The sequence below is a fragment of the Pagrus pagrus genome, assembly GCF_965226575.1.
Source record: "Pagrus pagrus genome assembly, chromosome: 22".
Lineage (NCBI taxonomy): Eukaryota > Metazoa > Chordata > Actinopteri > Spariformes > Sparidae > Pagrus > Pagrus pagrus.
In genome coordinates, this window is record NC_140204.1 from 13222565 (window position 1) to 13241862 (window position 19298).

Here is a 19298-nt window from a genome sequence, read left to right on the forward strand (position 1 = left end):
ACTCAGACAAACATTCAAATAAAGAGAACTTATTTAATTTGTTGTCCGATAAACGTTCTGTACTTGTGAACTAAATGTAGTATTCGCGGCAAAAATAAATTGCACAATAATAGTTATGTCAAGATTTTAATTCAGACAAAATTTGTTGAGGGTTTGGAATAAACTAAGCATGGCACCCCACGCCCATGAATTTCCATAAATCTCAAAAAAAAAGAGAAAAAAAAAGAAAACACAAGCGTCCATCTTTCCAGTTCAATTGAAATCACTTCCTCCATCTCGGAATAGTAAGGTACTCAAATTACCTGAGATAAGTTTGCATACAAACCAAAAAGAAATCAGCCACAGACCTCTAGTACATATATATATATATTTTAACATATTTCTTTAACAAGTATTATATCAACTTAAGGCAGATGGTAATATTTTGAGAGAGTTGTTGTGTATTTCATGTACAAAAAGACTTTCTGGAGGCCACACATACACAAAATCGTACAGATGCATACATGAATTACACAATTACCTCAATGAAAACAAGCAATGTGATACAGTACGATGCTGTGCTGAAACTTAAGACTGGAATGTTGCATATCATCATTACAAACAATTTTGTGGACTTCAGTTATGATGACGGAAATCTGATGATCCAATAGTAACTGATCATTTTACAATTGTCCTCACACTTTTGGCACAAGTGTGATTTGTGAAAATGAATCACTTCAACAAGAACAGATCATATTTCTCCCCTTCTTGGATTGTTGTGTGACAGTGACAGCTTTACATTTGGTCCACTCAAATCTGATTCTCCCTTAATCATCCTTTTTACTTTAATTTCCAATTCTCACCCGTGCCGGGTAGGAGGGGAACAAAGTCATTTTTCATCAGGACATATTTGTTGAACAGCTGTGTTCATTTCATTGTAATCTCAGAACTGTAATCTGCGTCACTGCACACTGTGAAGATCAAATCTCGGCTATAAATGGTCAAAGAATGTGATTTTTTTTCAGCGAGGGTATGCGTGAAACAAATGCTTTGAATCACTTGTGGCGTAATGGCAGGAACAATTTTCACTTCTGACATCGTTGGCTTTTATTTTGCAATTGTTTCTGCAAAATCATGAAGTAACTGGAATGTGGATACACTTTTTAAATGTTTGTTTTAGTACACTTTTCACTAGGACAGCAAAAGTGAGATAAAATGTAGAAACTTCTATGCGTCGTTTAAATACTGTAAAATTTCTTTTGAGCTTTTTAAAAAAGAGTTTTTAGAATTACTGAGACTCTTACATAGTTACTTTAATAAGAGAGTCATTTATAACAAAGACTAGCGAACTTTATTAAGTTTTAAAGTGAACCTCCACAGTATTTGGCCACAAATAACCCCTTGTCTTGACACTAAATCTACAAAGTGAAATGAAAAAACGCTTTACTCGATTGGCTGCACAGTGGAGATAGATGCTGTATTGCTTATGCCAAAAGGCTTCATGCCAAAATGCATTCCAGCGTCAGGCTCTGATGTCATTCCCGTCTCAACAGTCCATCACACACAAGTATCTGTGCGGGAAATGCTGGATGTGTCGTCCATTTCATTTTGCTTGGAAGTTCCTCAGGTGACAAGTGGTTATTTGAAGATCATACTGTGTACTAAAGCGTGTTGGAAAGGCAGCATTGGACTCTCAAGGTTGAATCTCAAAAGGCTCCCCCTGGTTCCCCATTTCTTCCTCTGTCTTTGCAAAAACACCAAAAAAGTTCTGTGGACTGTCCTTAAGAATTCAAACGGAGCCAAGTGAGGATGACTCTCTATTTGTGCGTGGCCCATTAGATGCCATGTTTCTCCCAGGCCAGTCAGGCAGGGGGCGCCGAGGTCAAACTTGGGGGTTAAGTGAGCAGCTGCCTGATCTCTCGGTGAACGTAGCAAAGGAAGTCCATGTAGGAAGCTCCACCGTGCAGGCCTTTATCCTCCACCAGGAACTGACGGAACACTATCTCTGGTTTGTCCTTCTGCCTCACGATCTGGAGCTGAGAGGGGTAAAAGTTAGAAAATGTCATCCGTTTCTTGCCCAAATGCAGGTTTACTAGCTTTGTTCTACATTCACATTGACCTTCGTACTCAAATGTACTCCATCGATACATTAGCATGTGACTAATGGTTTTTCAGAATTTACTTAAAACATGTTGCAAATCTATGTAAACCTCTTTGTCATTTGTTTCCTTTCAATAAACTTGTTTGAAACGTTTTTATACAATATTATGATTTACATTTTTGCATTATGCTTTGATGAGCTGGTTTAAATGACAGAAAAAATAAGAAAAGAGGCCATTATAACAGATGAAGGGATGTAGTTACATACTCTCTCCACTAGAGGGAGGCAGATCATTAAATGCTTCTGTTTAATGGTAATGTTTAGTCATTTACTTTTCCTGTGCTTGATTTTTTACCTTCATAGAGTTCGGCCTCTTTTCAAGCAGGCCGCTGATGACGGATCGGATCCTCTTTGACAACGGGTTGTCCAGTTCTGGCAGGGCACACTGAAAAACACAATTACATATAGGAATACGTTACATTAACATTGTGATGTTTTGATTTGGGGATGGAAAACAAAAAGCCTTGTTTTATGAACTTTTTTGTTCTTTTCCTGATGTTGTCTGCCTACTTCAACACATTGCTGCTTTGCTTCCCTCTCTTATGTACCAGAGCCACATGTTCAAGTGTTGTTTGAGCTCTGCCTTTGAAACTCTGAGTCACCGATACTGTGATTAAACTCACTCAGTCAGTTTGGCTCATTTTACAGGCTCAACTGATCTTCTATTTGGATCTATCACATGAATCATATTGGATCAAATCATGTTCAGATGTAAGATTTTATTACAAATCCAATCTTTGCTGAGTTATGAAGTGGCTATTTCTCAAAAGTGGACTTCACCTAGAGGCATTACAGCATGGTAAGAGAATGTCTGGGTGTTTAGTTAGCCAATAAAGCCTTCTGTAAGTCCACTTCTGAGAATAGACATTAATATCTCAGAAAAGACTGAATTCATAATAAATTCTTACATCTGACCACAGAGGTAACAAAATGTCTAACTGTTTCATTTGGTTTATATGTTGTTATGTTAAGGTCAAAGTGTTGTTATTCTGACCATGTGTCCTTGCAGGTGGGCGAGCGAGGGCAGGTTAAACAGGTTCTGGATGAGGTCTGGCGCGCTCGCTTGTCCCAGCCAAAGAAACATGGATTGGCCGTTCTCCAGCAGGAATATTCCAGAGTCGATCAGACGCTCCTCTGAACAGCGCAGTGGAGTGGGCAGAGTCTCGCTGCCAACGTCCAAGTTGTGCTGAAAGAAAGAACAAATTCCCCACTGTCATTTAAGATGAGGATTTAAAGTCTAAAGATTTAAAGGATTGTAAGTGTCCCAAATAAGTTGCTGTACACTAAGCGTGTGTGAGTTTGTCCCCTACCAGTGGGATGAGTCGTGGGTAGAACAGCAGCTGAGTGTCCTCCACCCCCATGCCCATGACCGACAGCCTTTGATGGGCTCTGTCGTCCGTTGAGAGCTCTGTGCTGCCAACCAACGGAGCAGTTTTCATCAGGCTGTTCATGTAGACTGGGAACACCTTCATGGCATCAGGCAGGATCAGCTGTAAATCAATACAGGCAGAAGAAGTCAGTTACTTTCTAAGAGGGTGCTGAATAAAATCTTTAGTTACAGACACTTCAGTCAGTGGACATCAAGGAGCTCTTTGTATCCTAAAATCTAAAAGCTTAAATTCAACTAATATCATTCCAGGTGTTGTCCTGCACTGACCTGGCTGGCAGCGGAGGGGCTGGCACAGTTCTTCCTGTAGCATGCCAGCATGTGGGCTGTCTGGTTGACCAGGATCTCCCTGACATTCTTCAGAGGCTGGTTCAATATGGCACGATAAGCTGAGTGGGCACGAGAGAAGGTTGGTTAAAAGACAGGAGAGGAGCACAGAGGGCCTAACACTAGAAGCTGAGGTTAAGGAGGGAAGTAAAGCACAAAGGATGAATGATGAACTAAAAAAAAAAATCAGGCAGGGGAAGCGAGAGCACACAAGGGGAGCTAGGCCGATGAAAGAAGGCAACTGAAGGTCAGTAATACAGCTGTACTTAGGGCTCGCTATGTGCAGATTACAGCAAGGCTCATCTGTAACATGTGGTCCTTATTTTCACAACTCATTCTTCTTCTACTCATAAGTCAAGTGCGCATTAATAGATAATAAGTGATGCATGGGGTACATTCAACAAAGGTCAGGATGTTGCTGCAGTACATCAGCAGGCTGCGTCTGCACTACATTATACCACCATATAAAGAGAGCCGACTGTATGGAATGACTGGTCATAGATTATGGGAGGGAAATACATCTCTTCTGCATTTAGCTGTAGTGTAACCACATGCAAACTTGTAATAAAGCCATAAGTGTGGCTTTTTAAAGAAGGGCAGTACCTGATTTGGCAAAGAAGTTGATGAGCGAGTCAGTCTCGCAGCTCTTGTACAGCTCTGACAACTGCGAGCTGCAGTTAAGACTGAGGTTGTGGATGCGGAGACGTCGCTGTCCGCCGATGGTGGTGTACAGCAAGGCACACTGGGAAACAGAAATTAAAACATTTCACAACAGTTCATAACAAAACCTCGACACCCCCACTCCTGACAAAAGGCACATTTAAAAAAACACATACCTGCATGAGCGCCCCGGTCTCCTCACTGAGCGTGTCGTCATGCTTCAACTCGACGGTCACAGCCTTGTCGCAGTCCACAGCCGCCATCTCTATATCTGTGGTGTTGTTCATATGGATGGCACCAAAGAAGTCTGTGGCTCTGAAGCCTGAAGGGAAACATTCACAAATATTTAAGTCACTGAGAGGCATCTCCTTGTAGCACATGGGTAATCTCAGGTAAGTCTTGGACTATTCCTCACCTGTACTGGTACGAACACGCATGATGGCATCAAATCCGATGCTCTTCTCCACGTCTTTCCTCAGGTCTCTCAGGAAATGCTCCCCATCGATCTCCACCTGACAGCAACAAGAACATTTGAGTCAGAAAAAAAATTGTATGTGCTAGTTTTTAACCAGCAGATGGCAGTGTTGTCCCAGTTTGGTCACATGCCAGTGACAGACAAACTGGGGACCTGTAAACGTACCTTAACGTAGGTAATTTAGTCTAATACCAAGAGAGGTGATTTCCTGAAGTGTCACATTTGAGCTTAACTGGAACATAAATGTGTTTTTATGGAGTAATAAAATGCTGTAGCTCTTACTAAGATACTGTTTAATGCCTGTATTGTGCTGCTATTTATCATCTGTTTCAGTGTAGGTTTAGCCATGTCTCTTAAACTGCATTGTACTGCTTCAGTATGCGGTGTGTTTGTACAGTGTGAAGCGATTTCCCATGCTTGTTGCACCAGTCCTATGGGACAGGGCGATAATAGACTGTGGATACTGTGCCAAAGCCATTAAGTGGATACAACTAGCTTTTATTAGGCTGCAAATGCCTCTGCCTGTTAAATTATGACTACTCAGTGTCGTGACAAGAAATCCATATCATTTATGTGTCTGCTTGCAGCATCTCTGTGTGTGTGCGTTGAGAGGCCTGTTGTACCTGGAAGTTGTTGTACTTGTAGACGGAGCCTCCGGTGTGCGACGGCACATCAGCCATGGTTGCCAAGTCGACATACTGGCTGGGGAAGAGGAAGAGATCCACACAGCAGCCCTGTGCTACACAGTCCTTTGACAGCTGCTCATACACTCCTTTCTGAGGCTGGAATAGGGTCTAACAGAAAAAAAAAACAGATTTTCAATTGGTTAAGTGTGGTAGCATTCTCAGATTTCAAACAAAACATGAAAATAGATTCCATTACAACCCTCTCCACAAGTACAGTTTTTACAGGGTTCCCACACCTTCTTAAACGTTATTTCAAGGACTCTTCTCCGACTTTCTTGGCCATCTTCGATCAAAATGAAGGACCCAACATAACAGAGTTTAAGACACGGGCCAAGGTTATCTACTATTACAACACTGAGAATTTGTATAATGAAAATACCAGGCTTTAAGGTTTGTTAACGTTAGCTTTCTTACTTGCCATAACCAGTGTTATTCTACTTCAATTACGCATGCACACGTGACTGTTGCACTGACACCGAGGCACACACATGCAGACGGCCTATTTACTAACGTGAAGTACATAAAATATCAAAAGGACTTACATTTCTGCTGTTGCACAAAATGTATTAATAGAAGCACTTTAAAATGACATGTCTATTTATGTCTATCTTCAAAAACAATTCTTGAACTTTCAAGGATTTCAAGAACCCTGGCTTAAATAAACAAAATGTATTGTAATGGAAGGAATACCTCAAAAGAAATAATGATTTTGTCTAAACTGTCTTTACAGAATAAAGAGATGTGTTGTTTTTAGAAAATGTAATTTTTATGCTTAACACGAGGAAATTAAGCCGTGCTCTGTCCTATTAATCTACAACTGCCAGCAGTCTGTATTTGAAGTTCAGAATAATACGCTATACAATCTAAATTCACTAAACACAAAGTTTACCATTTCCTCTCTGGGATAAATAAAGTATTTCTGAAGTTGCTCACTTTCTCTTTGTCAGTGTTGACCAGCTTTTTATCATCCCTGTTCTTCAGTTTGCCAGGAGCCTCAGCTGTGGGCATGGAGGAGTGGAAGATGAAAAGCTTTCCGCTACATTCTGCTGCCTGGAGGGGAAAGAATGATGAGAGAGAAAAGATCTCAAAAAGAGAGATCCCAAGCCAGGTGTGCAGCGTGCTCCTGCCTGACATGTTGATCATGGCTTTACAGTTTAATCATGAGGTCACAACATGAAGTCCTGCAGAGGGTGATAATAAAACGCTCGCCTGTGTGGCAAAATAAACTAATAAAGAAAAGTTTAAGCACTACCCAAAATGAAAATATGAACATGAACAGGCATGGGCAAATAAATAAGTCTCAGACTCTTTGCTGTTTCGTAATGTCACAACTGCTTCCAATTAAAAGCTGTGTGTGAACTTTTCCTTTCCTGAGTGCCAAAATACTGACCTCATATCACTGGGAAAGTTTGTTGGACTTTGTAATGTAAACACAAACATATCAGGAAGAGAAAAAAGAAACTTCACTGAGTTGAAAGGTTAAATGAGTTCAGCAATACATCAAAAATATTATACCAAATATCATTTTAGAAAAACACAGGGTTGTGTGTTTTGGCACATTTCATTAGAATTCATTCAGCGTATAGTTGTAAAAAGATATAGAAACACTGCTGCTTATCAAATCTGGCTTGTCAAATAGAAGCCAATGATGTTCAAATAATCTGCGTCCAATCCTAAAGCAGCCGTACACATGATTCAGGGACGTTTGGGAAGGCCCCTCATGTCCCACTGCGTGTTGATAGATGTTGCTAACCTTGAATGCCTCCACGCCAGCTTGGATGACAGGAGCAAAGACTGTTTCGCTCTCGTTGGTGTCTGCAAACATGTCAGGAATCTGGTCCAGGAGACTAGAGAGGAGAGGGACAGGATTATGGCTCTGTCATTTTAAGGAAAAGACTATTGTTTTGTTTTTCTCTTGCTTTTCTTCTCCAGAAAAAGATTGTTCTTGAAATATTTAACCTCTATAACATATCAAACAGTTTCCCTTTCACTGATATAACACAGGGCAGTCCAGCAAAATCAAAAGTGTTGTCTTACTTGTAGATAACAGCCCTAGATTCTTGATAGTTGACGAGGAAGCCGTCGAGCAGCGGGACAAACATCTCAGCTGTGTCTGAAACCACCATCATCTGGGGCTGGGCCAGAGCGCTCTTCACGTTGTAGAAGTGGAGGACCTTGTTGTAGGTGACGAAGCCGACCTTAATTGCAGAGCTCTCCACGCCATCCTCTCTGGGGAGGGAAAGAGAACAAGCAATTTGTGAATTCCAGGATGGTTCTAGTAAGTCCGGTTAAATGTTAACAACGGCTGCATGTGTGCAGTGTATAAAATCAATTTTGTCAAAGATGTGTTTATGCCTGCCGTCATGTTTACAAGGATCCACTGTCATCTGGCAGTCATTGCTGAAATCTTACTGCGCAACGCTTTTATTTATCTCTACCACTAACATAATGTCCCTGTTCTGTGAAACAATAAGGCATAGAAGCTGTTGCTTAGGTAAGATAATAAAACTGGCACTTTTCTGGGGCAAAAGAAAACAAAATCTGGTTTATCTTTAGGATGGCCGGCCCTCTTAAGCATTATGCTATGTTAATTTAACCATGTCAAATTACCAAGTAAAAACATTCATCAAGGAGTGGAATAACAATCAAGATGGACTTGTTTGTTAATGTTTAAGATCTCTTCCTGAATGGTGGTCCAAAGGGAAAGGAAGACATTAGCCGCTGCAGGTTTACAAAATCCAAGTAAATGTTGGTTGGCGAGGAAAACAACTAAACCCATTTACTTGTGAGTCATGCCTGCCTTCTTTTTTTTTTTTTTGTACTTTCTCTTTGTCTTGTTCTCAGGATTACAGTCAACTTGCTGCTGGATTTACACTGTTAGAAAAGAGCAGAAAAGTATTTCCTGGGAAGTTCTGAAAAGACCTACTGTATGCAAATGTGTACTGCTTGTAACAAAAATATTGATTTGCAAGAACTGCTCCTTTTAAACCAATGTACATCTGAATTTAAGATTTGTTTATTTTTGGAAACTTGATTCTTCATATATGTGTATTGTATGGCTGCCAAAAGATTTTCTTGCAGGTTCAGCTGACTTACTGTGAATTCCCTTTAATTAGTACCATATTCCAGAGTCATTTCCTGGAAACTTCCTAGGACATTTTTTAGATAGAATGACTGACTTGTAAAATAAAATGTTAGCAAAATGTTTTATTTCAGCCGTAGTAGATAAGTGCCACTAGATGAAATAAAGACATGACAACCCCTGAGATTTACCAGAACACTCTGAATCAGGGTGTGGAACTGGTAGCTAGCTAGAACCAAAACCATATATCAAAACCTTTCACCATCATAGTTATTTAAAAGCATTCTTTAGTGACACTGCCAACTGCAGTTTGTAGATCGCTCTTCTTAAATCATGAGGACACTCAGGAGCATGTTACGTGGCTTTGAAGAAACTATGCCACTGCTCAACTATATGCCAGCAGCTCCTCTATGAAATAAGAGTGGATCAATTTATTTAGTTCTTTCTGATACCAGACAGCAACTGAAAAAGTACAGCAACAATTAAAGAAAGTCTTTGTCTACAGCTGCATCGACTTAGATCTGGCTCCAGATTCATCTTAACTAAATGAACATGCATTTCGGCAAATAGGGCAGAACTACATGAACCATATTAAATAGCAGGATATCCAAATGCTTTCATCTAGTGCCTGTATAAACAAAAATAAAGATTCAAACACAGCTAAAGATGTGGTTTATCCGAAGTACACTTCTACAAAGTGTTTTGAGGATGATGTCATGGCAGCAGACAAATATGGATATATTGCTGCTGGGACTAATGAGGTGGAGAGGAAAAGAGAAATGTCCAAGTTATTTTAGGAGGAAGTATCAATCCTCTGATAAATCACAAACTGACTTCCGGAAGTAAACCAGTGTTGTCTGCAGAACAAAGCCTTTTGTTTTGTTTTTGTTTTGGTTGCCTTTGAGAGATGAGAGCCTGCACTGTAATGCTTTCCATTTCTGGCAGCCTTGGCCCTCCCTAACTGATACCCACCATCTGTAAAACTTCATGCAAGAACATTCAGCTGATGAGAACAAATAGTTGGCTTGGCGTTAAAGACTTGAGGAAAGTCTTTTTTTGGCAAAGCATATGTTGACCTGTAATGACAGCATTTTAGCATATTATGTGAGTGGTAGGAATGTGACTAATTTCCCTTTTAAATGGAAGTTTAAACTAGTCAAAGACTAGTCAAAGTAAGAACATAGTCAGAAAACAGACTACATTTAGCATAATTTAATCTATAATGTTAAGCAGTGTCCAAATAAATATTCTGTAATATATAGGAGCTATGAAACCGTTAATTACATTATTCAATAATCAAATTGTATTTTAAATGCAGCTGAAATGTGTGGCACTTTGGGCCATGCATCCTAAACATTGCACATCATCCTAAAAACCATGACAACTTACCAAATAATTAGTTAATAAACAACGTCAAAAAAACAAAAAAATCTTTAGGAAACATGCCTGATTATTACAACAGCATTTTCATTGGAAGATTGCATATAATTATACAAAAAATAAAATAAAAAACAAACAAACTAGTATTTCAGGATTCATTGACTAACCACACACATCCCTAGTGAGAGTGTGTGTGTGTGTGTGTGTGTGTGTGTGTGTGTGTGTGGGTTGTTTGTGTGTGTGTGTGCGTTTTGCTGATTTATCTTATGTACCTGGGCAGATCCTCCAGCAGAGTCTTCAGCTCATCGCAGATCAGTTTGACCAGCCCGCTTTTGATGTTGCTATAGGATACGTCGATCATGAAGATGTAGGCGGGAGGGTTCGGAGGCTTGTTGTTCTGTGTGAGAAGAAGGCAGGAGGTGAAATGAGTTATTTGCTATTTTGAAATCTTTCCAGGCGAACGTGGCTTGGCAAGCACGATGCATGAAATGCCCAATTTCAAAAGGAAATGAGCAAAAATGTTCCTTGCGCACATTTAAGCTGTTGAACAAACCAGTCGTGGGAAAATAAATTATTATTATTTTTAGTCTCGTATCCTCTAATTTAGGGTCTTAATCTTTATCCACCTTAAATTTCTGTTATTAGTTCTCTAATACCAGATATGTTTCCATTAGTTATTCCTTATAACTTTCGATAGCTGTGAAGAGACCATGACAGTTATGAATTCATGAAAAAAGGGCAACGGAGTGTGTGTGAGGGCGACTAACTGTAAGACATTGTTATGTTTCCACAGTAACAAACCATGACAGGACACTCACCTTGCGGGCTTTTGTTTAATAACTGGCCTGCAGAGACTGTTTATAAGTCTTAATAAACAGAGCAGAAGTAGGCCAGTGGAGTGACTCAGCCTTGCCAGCTTCCTCTGACCCTCTAATGTTGTTCTCAACCTCCATGGGGACATGGAACTGATTGGCATCGCTGTCTTTTCAGTGTTTGCAAAAGAACTGAGCTGAACACTTCCTGTCCTGCATTCAGTTTTGTGATGAACAATGTAGGGTGCCAAAAGGCCCCTCCGAAAAATACCATAGAGTAAAAGGCACTTCTATCTAAGCATAAACTTCCTAAACAACTAAACAAACAAATCCCTGGATGTATGTGCTCGTCTATATTGATCCACTTCATCCACTCTGCATAATGTGTATTGAACAGCAGTCATCAGATCTTTAGGAGTGTAGTGCCCTGTACCTTGCAGTAGTCCATGGTGGCTGCAAACTCGTAGGAACCCCGAGACAGCTCAGGCCTCTCGTAGAAGTCCACCCTCCGGCCCATGTGGTCGAGATGTTGGAAATAGAAGACTGGCACTAGGGTGAGACAAAAAATAATTTGTCCTTTAAATGGACAGTTCAACCTAAGACACAAATATTTTCCTCTTCTAGATTGTTTTGATGTGAGTTGCCGAGTTTAGGAGATATCAGCTGTAGAGAAGTCTGCCTTCTCTCGATTAAAATGGAACTAGGCAGCACTCCAGCTTGTGGTGCTCAAAGCAGGAAATAAATACATTTGAAAAACTCAACAGCAGTGTCTCTTTTCAGAAGTCATGACCTGGTTACTCAAGATAATCCACAGAACTTGTTGTAAGCGGTTTAGAAGTAGGAGCTGGAGTGCCATCTAGTTTTCTGACTGCCTAACACATTTTGGATGACATTCATACCTTCATTGACACAGCTGCAGAAACCACACTGGAAGCGGCGACCTCCCTCGATAAACTGCATGTAGGGACACATGTAGGCCTTGCATCGGTTGCAGCGGATCGGGCCTGTCTCGCCATGGTTCACAACATACAGAGGAGTCTACACAGAGAGACCCAAAAAAGCATTATGGTCATATTTTCAACAGCTGTTTCTAAATTAAATGAGAAAATGTAACTGGTCCTAAAAAAGGAAATCCATGACTGTAACAGCTATACGATCTTATTATCTACTTTTTCTTTGTTTATAGAATTATTAAGTGTCCACATTCCCTGAAAGGTTTCCCATATTTTCAGTAATGCACAATTGCTGTACTTGGACCATATCCTTGCACATACTGCACTGATTCCATGGCACCCAAACAACACACACTGCACTTTCATATACAGAACGTTTGTCTGGTGTGGAATGTAAATGCTGTTTAATATACATACCACAGCACTGTTACTAAGTGCCTTATGCAGGCCTGCAGATGTCTTAACTATTTATTTAACACTCCCAACAGGCTTTGACACAGTGTTAATTTAAAATGTTTGCTGGAAGAACTCAACAACCATAAAACACATGCAGAGGAGGCAGTGACAGGTTTATTATTAAACTGGAGACTTTAAGATGGAGATTAAAAGTGTTTACATTATCTTAGGGCTGTTTACCCAATGCAAAGAAGAACAATGCATATAACACCCGAGCACAACAGCATGCTTTTCTGAGTTATGCACAAACTGGCAGGACAGGAGTTTTTTGGAGTAACTGTAATATGATTTTGCTCTAGATGGAATCAAGTGCAACACACTCGAGTTTAATTCCCTTTGTATAAACCTCCTTTCTTCTTCAGAGGTCCCTGCAGATCTGACATTAGCTAATTACCCTAAAGTCAGATGAGAGAAGGAGAACATTGCCTAAAAAGGCCAATTGGTGCCTGGGACAAGTCGAGTGGAGGGGGGTAAATATCTGAGGCAAGATTGTTGGATCACATATGATCCAACAGGAGGTCACTCACAGGACAAATTAACTTTTGTAGTAAACAGAGTCATCTGTTAAAAGGAGACATTCTGTGGTTATAGTCTACTGTCCACGATTTACTTTTATTTTTTAATTTATCTTATTAAAGGTCTAGTGTGTAGAATTTAGGTGGATCTGTGAACATAAATATATACTTCTTTTTATTATTATATAATCACCTGAAACTTAGAATCATTGTGGTTTTGCTACCGAAGGCTGAGCCTTTTATATCTACAGAGGGAGTGGGTCATCTTCCACGTAGCCAACCATGTTGCACCGCCATTTAGTTTTCCACAAAAAACATAACATGCATTATCTTGTAAGTTTCAGAAGTCCGAGAAATGACTATGGGTAGAAGGGTGTGGGATGATTGTTTTTGCATGCATTTTTCCCATAAATATAATTTAGGCCCACCCAAGTAGATTTTTTGATTTACAGGATTGTCTTTCCTTTCAAGAGTTGCATGGGAATGCGAAGAGTGCAGACTGGTTAGGAATATGCACAATCCATTAATAAGTAAAGATATATAGAGTGGGAAAAATAATGATCAAAACTCTCACATTACGCTGCATCACAGCCTACTCGAGTGATGAATGCTGCACAACACAAGGCCAACCACCACAAATAATTCTCAATCTGTGGGGGACGATGGTGTATATTACATTTATCATTCACTGCAAGAGTTGGACTCAGCAAATGTGCTTCATCACAACCAAGCTGCTATGAATCTGTTCAGTCTTTCTGTCTTTTTTTGGTTTATCTTAGCAGGGAATTATCTATTGTTGATATTATTTGAATTTTTTCATTTCTTGATAAAGCAACTGGCTTCAAGTTACATCTAAAACCATGACTTACCTCATCCTTTGGCAAGCTGGCAAATGGTTTGATGATGGTAGCCAAGGGCACTTGGCACTGTTTGGCCAGATCGGCAGTGCAGGGCAGGGCGTAGGTGGTGCAGCGCATGAACCTGGGACTGGCATTGCCTGCAGTGAGCAAAATAAAGGTTTTCACCCCCTGAGAGAGAAGTGTGGACTGCAATTTTTCATGTTTCATTAAACATTTCCACAAATCAGTAGTCAGTCATTAAAATAATCAAGGAAATGTGTGCATTTTGGGTACAAGCATATAAATGAAAAAGTACAGGCTGAACTTGATGTGGTCAAGATGACATATGTTACATACAAATGTAGATATTGTAGAAAGAAAATATGTTTAAAACAGTTTTGGTCATCTTTCCAAAAGTACATAAATAAATAAAATGGGGGACACGGGATGAACTACTTCAGCTGCATCATCAACTACAAGTATTTTGTTCTTGAAGAGAAGTTTAAATGTTATTACCTTGGTCCTCTACTACGAAGTCAGTGGTGACCAGAGGCGGAGCCTGTCCTCTCATGTTTGTGCTGAAGACCTGCCCCCCTCGTCTCGCTTGATCATCCTCAATCACTTGGGTCTAAAACAGACACGTTAGGCATTAAACTACAACTCTTCATGAGTTATCAGGTACAATGTCTTTATCATGTCACGTATTAATAGTGACAGCTTCACTGCATGGAAAACATGTTTGCTTTCGCATGATTATATGACGAAATGTAAATCAAAATATCTGTATTAACCCTAACCCTAACCATTTTTCTGTAATCTTAGTTTTCTTAATCATTTCACATTTCCCAAAATATAATGAATTAAGTCATTGAAAAGAAAGACATGATGCATGTGACGAATTAACAAGCTTCTGGTCCAGGACAGAAAATGTGGAATGACACGTGGTGAGCTGGTATGTGAAGGTATGCAGTCCCAGGAGGATTAGTCTACTCACTGTGCTGGGGATAGAGTCAGGGTCCAGTTTCTTCTGAGGTGGTCCCGCCAGTCCCGCTGCTGCTCCAGGGAAGGCCCCTGGCATGCCTAGCTGGGGCCCAGCCATCTGTCCCCCAAACTGGCCTGTACATTAAAACAAGATATAATGGCTATTAAATTATATTTATTGAGTAATGTGTACTGTGTGAAGTACACAATTGTGTGCAGCAGAGATTTTGTTTTGTTGACTACATGTAGAATGTAGAATAAGATGTGATATAACTGCTCAAATACTAGCAAATATAAAGTACTGTTTTCATATTTAGCTAAAGGACAAAGACTGATTTTGTTGCCAGACTCGACTATTATAGAACCATTCGACAAATAAAACTGTTCTATGGCTCAGAGCAGCCTCAGAGGAGAATCAAGCATCAAAGACACACTGCATGAAAGGATTAAACATTTTCTCTTTTACTTTTGAACTCTGTTGTCATTCATTTTCTGTGCTCATTTGGTGTTGTTAATGTCTGCCTGTCATGCAGGAGATTCCTCTGACAACAAATCCACACACTGAGCTAATGACCAGTGTCATTATCAGTGTCCGTATCACTACAAATAAGTAACCAAAACAATCTAATGTTGACAAAAACTGCTTTTAGAGTACATTTTTCACTGGTGTGGTGTGAGATAAACTTTTTAAGGGTTAACAATGTCACGGTTACCTGCTTGCTGTGGGTATCCTGGTGGACCACCAGCTCCGGTGGGACCAGGCTGCTGGAAACCTCCAGGGCCTGGAGGAGGTGGCCCGGCGAAGGGTCTACCCATGCCTGCCATTGGAGGACCTGCCATCGGAGGGCCTGCCATTGATTGTCCTGCCATTGGAGGGCCTGCCATTGATTGTCCTGCCATCGGAGGGCCCGCCATTGATTGTCCTGCCATTGGAGGGCCCGCCATTGATTGTCCTGCCATTGGAGGGCCTGCCATTGATTGTCCTACCATTGGAGGGCCTGCCATTGATTGTCCTGCCATTGGAGGGCCTGCCATAGGCATGTTTGCTTGGGGTGACTGTGGTGGAGACATGTGGGGGGACTGTGGGCCTGGGGGCATCTGTGGCTGGCCCATTGCTGGAGGAGGAGATGTTTGGAATGGCTGCTGGGCTACAGAGCTTATTGGAGGAGGAGGGCTCTGCATGGGACCTGGGGCTACACAATTTAGACATCTAGTGAGCACATTATCCCTTCTACTGAAGTACTATAATCAACAAAAGCGACTACTTTGCTGATATGATGTGTCACAAGTAGACTTAAGTAAATAGCAAACTTACCATAGTTGCCTAGGTTCATAGCACTCATCTGATTGTTGAGCTGCTGTGTTGGAGGTGGTGCTGGAGAGGCCATGCTGTTGTATGGGGTCTGTAGAGGTTGTCCATAAGCAGCAGAAGCAGCTGGTGGAGCAGGGTATCTGAAGGACAGAAAAACAGTTAGCATTGTACAGCAAGTACAGTGTGGTCTCAAAATGTGCTTCATACTAATAATTCAAATGTTTTTCAATGCAGTATGACATTTTGCCAACATGGTGCAGATATATATTTTGCATCCAGTCCTTGCTAATTAAAAAAGTTATTTTTACTAAATAAAGAGTTAAGAAAAAATAAAAGTGGTCTCCTCCGTTTCATCATCTGTCTCTTTCTTTGTGTATTTCAAATGTGACACTTGCACATTCAATATCTCCTTATGTTGATTCCAAAGACAACATTAGCAGTGCTAACAGTTGCTCTTTAGTGAAGATTGTTACCTTTGTGGGTGTGCGCCATTCTGCTGGACATTTGGATTGTACTGACTGGACACTGGAGGTGGAGGCATGCCGGCAGTAGAGGAAACTGGTGATTTCATCATACCTGCAATGAGTAACACACACTATATGTGAACAGTATACATCTATAGTTATTCCAGATACAAACCTTTGATACAGCATAGTGAGACAAAGTAAACTTCACTCCATGAAAGATAAAACATAATGGTATAATACAAACTAAGACATGTTACCAGTCATATTCTGCAACGCAAGCATTTTGGGCCTGTTATAATAATAATAATAATAATAATAATAATAATAACATTAATGTCATCCCAAAACATCAGACTTCATCTCTGAACGCTTGTGAGCTTTTAGCACAGCTACAATTGATATAATTCAGAAATGAATGAGCACATCTTGCACGGTGGCAAGACTGAACTTGTTAAATGAAAGCCCCTGTTATCTGAGAATCAATCCAAACACAAGAGTAGAAGTCCTTTACCTGTTGGCGGAGCGTTGAACGCCTGAGGCGGTCCCCCATAGTGCCCGTAGAGGGGCTGTGCAGGACCAGCTCCAAATCCAGCTTGGTAGCCCCCCATCCCTGGCTGGGCCTGGGAGTACGGGGGTGCAGCAACATAACCCTGTTGACTCATGTTGGTGGGATGACTGTTACTGTCTTCTCATGCCAGGATGAATGAGTCTTGTCAACCTGTGGTGGTGATTTTGACAAAGAAATAAACACAATGAGTTTTTTTTCCTTTAGGAAATAGAAATATTTCAGGGAAAACCTGTCTTTTATGAACAGTTTGCATCCTTCCCAACAATATCACTCTTAAATGTATTTCTTTCATAAATCTAGCATGTTTAGAAAGACACAAAAGCAACAACAACATTTGATATTTGACCTCATGCAATCATCAACACTCCTGTCACATGGACTTTTGACATTGCTTGTTGAGAGATAAGCCAGGCCTATCCTTTCTAACATTATCTACAGGCGACTACATGAGTTTCTGGTTTGTTGTCAGGACTACAAATCAGTGACCGGTAATAAACTAGCATGCTCACATCTGCTTAATTCTGGCTCTATGAATTCCCATATAGGCCTCTAATAATGGCCATTTAAAAACACTTCCTGTCCACTGCAGGTTTAAGTCTAAGTTTTGGCTAAAGACTGTCAGTGAGTGTTGGTTTCATCTGCATTAAAAGGATGTGTTGTAGAAGCAAAAGGCCTGTAGACTTTTTTTCAGGGTGTAAACCTTTTTTGAAAAACAAGTTGAACTTCGGCACAACTGTGTCAACACAAATAACAGCTGCGTACTGGCAACTCCATTAAGGTGCTTTCTCACTACTCGATAAAGCAATTTAACACATTTTATCCAAACGAAACGCAAAAGGAAAGAGAAACACGCCTGGTTAATTGTCCTGTTCAACTGTTAATTGTGTCCGCCGGTGACAAGAATTGCCACGTCGAAGACCGTTATGATGGCTACAAACCTGAGCATCCCTTCTTCCTTCAACTCACATCCAGCTGAACGGACACATACATTGTTTAATCATATTCTGTCTATGACTTATAGCTCAACACCTTATCGAAAGTGTGCTGAGACATGACAGCACAGCAGCCCAGTCACTGTTGATTGCATATGGATAGAAAACATCTTGCTAGCTACGCGGAAATTACTACAAAGTTTTCCTTCGCACTAACGGCGCATTCATTTCAAACGTGTGTACCGTCAAACAGAGACTTGCCTGACACAGAATTAACCATTTGAATTACACCGTGGGTAACTGTTATCGTAACGGTATTTACCTGAATATTGGACTGAGTCCTCTTCGCCGTGTATTGCCCTCAGTGAAAGCAGAGTGCCACGTCAAACTCCACCAAAGCGCCGGTCGCTATGTTGGCTACGCGGCGAACATCACCCGTGTCGACACAAGCAGACGAGGCAAGGTTTCCGGTTATATATTTCAAAATAAAATCCTTCATAGCTCATAAATGTTCTTACGCAACACGAATGACGCAAACAGAACGCCCGTTTGCAATAAACTACTTTTTGACGACTTATTTAAACAATTTTGACATTCTACACACCCGAGTATTTGTTTTAAAACGTTAAATTCTGCTTTTATCTTGAAGAGAAAACAGTTGAACCTCCGGCATTGGTCGAGGTGTTTTCCGCTGACTTGATAGGGCTGAGTCGTGTCTGGCGCTGTACGCATGCGTGAAATAGAGGAAACCCATACACGTCAGCACAGGGGATGTGGACCTGTGCGGTCCTTATGATACATGTGTTTCATCACCATCTACTACACTTTTACACAAGGGATGTGGCCTATTGATGAGGACAACACAGGAACCTGATTACGGATAGCCTTACATTTATTGATAAGGTACTAGGGGACGTAGATATTATTGAGGTATAGACCCTGAGACAAGCTGTGGAGGAATTTGTTATACACAAATCAAAGTGTTTTTTTTTTTTTTTTAATTAATAACAATCTATGCTCTGCATCTTTGAATTTGCTTTGGAACAGCATTACATCATCATTTAGTGACAGGAAATGTTGGCTGCAACTGAACAGTCAAATAAATAAGTGACATGGGAAAATGTTTCAAAAAGTCAAAAACATTGGACAGAAGATAAAGCACACTAACACTACAGGAGTTGTCAAACCCTTAAGATTATGAGTAACATTATTATGAGTTAAGATACCAGTGGTAAAGTGAAAGTACTAATACTACAGTGTAGTCATACTCTGTTCTCAGCAAAAGTCCATTAAAAACTTTACTTGAATAAAAGCATAGAAGTTTTA

General features: G+C 40.5%; 1 protein-coding gene across 2 annotated transcripts; it reads right to left on the reverse strand.

The window, feature by feature from the left end:
* Positions 1-19: 19 nt before the first annotated feature.
* sec24d (SEC24 homolog D, COPII coat complex component) lies at positions 20-18486 on the reverse strand. 2 transcript variants are annotated; one of them, XM_084344869.1, is made up of 23 exons: positions 18295-18486; positions 16984-17190; positions 16479-16581; positions 16009-16145; positions 15407-15886; positions 14707-14828; positions 14229-14340; positions 13743-13870; positions 11849-11987; positions 11383-11498; positions 10410-10534; positions 7713-7904; positions 7429-7522; positions 6609-6725; positions 5613-5783; positions 4930-5026; positions 4691-4836; positions 4458-4596; positions 3798-3916; positions 3451-3630; positions 3135-3326; positions 2436-2525; positions 20-2015 (listed from the first exon to the last, which is right to left on the reverse strand). In XM_084344869.1, exons 2-23 carry the CDS (start codon positions 17132-17134, stop codon positions 1875-1877), a joined length of 3291 nt encoding a protein of 1096 aa, XP_084200995.1. In that variant the 5' UTR covers positions 17135-17190; positions 18295-18486; the 3' UTR covers positions 20-1874. The 2 variants fall into 2 exon arrangements, with proteins under 2 accessions (XP_084200995.1, XP_084200996.1); XM_084344870.1 differs by lacking the exon at positions 18295-18486 and adding an exon at positions 17979-18153.
* Between the last annotated feature and the right edge of the window lie 812 nt (positions 18487-19298).

What these genes read in the sequence shown, in the direction of transcription:
- sec24d (XM_084344869.1), bottom strand. Translation starts at nt 17,134, where the DNA reads ATGAGTCAACAGGGTTATGTTGCTGCACCCCCGTACTCCCAGGCCCAG. An exon ending in GTTCAACGCTCCGCCAACAG is followed by an intron (nt 16,582 to 16,983) that starts GTAAAGGACTTC and finishes TACTCATTGCAG; the next exon opens with GTATGATGAAATCACCAGTT. An exon ending in TATGAACCTAGGCAACTATG is followed by an intron (nt 15,887 to 16,008) that starts GTAAGTTTGCTA and finishes TAAATTGTGTAG; the next exon opens with CCCCAGGTCCCATGCAGAGC.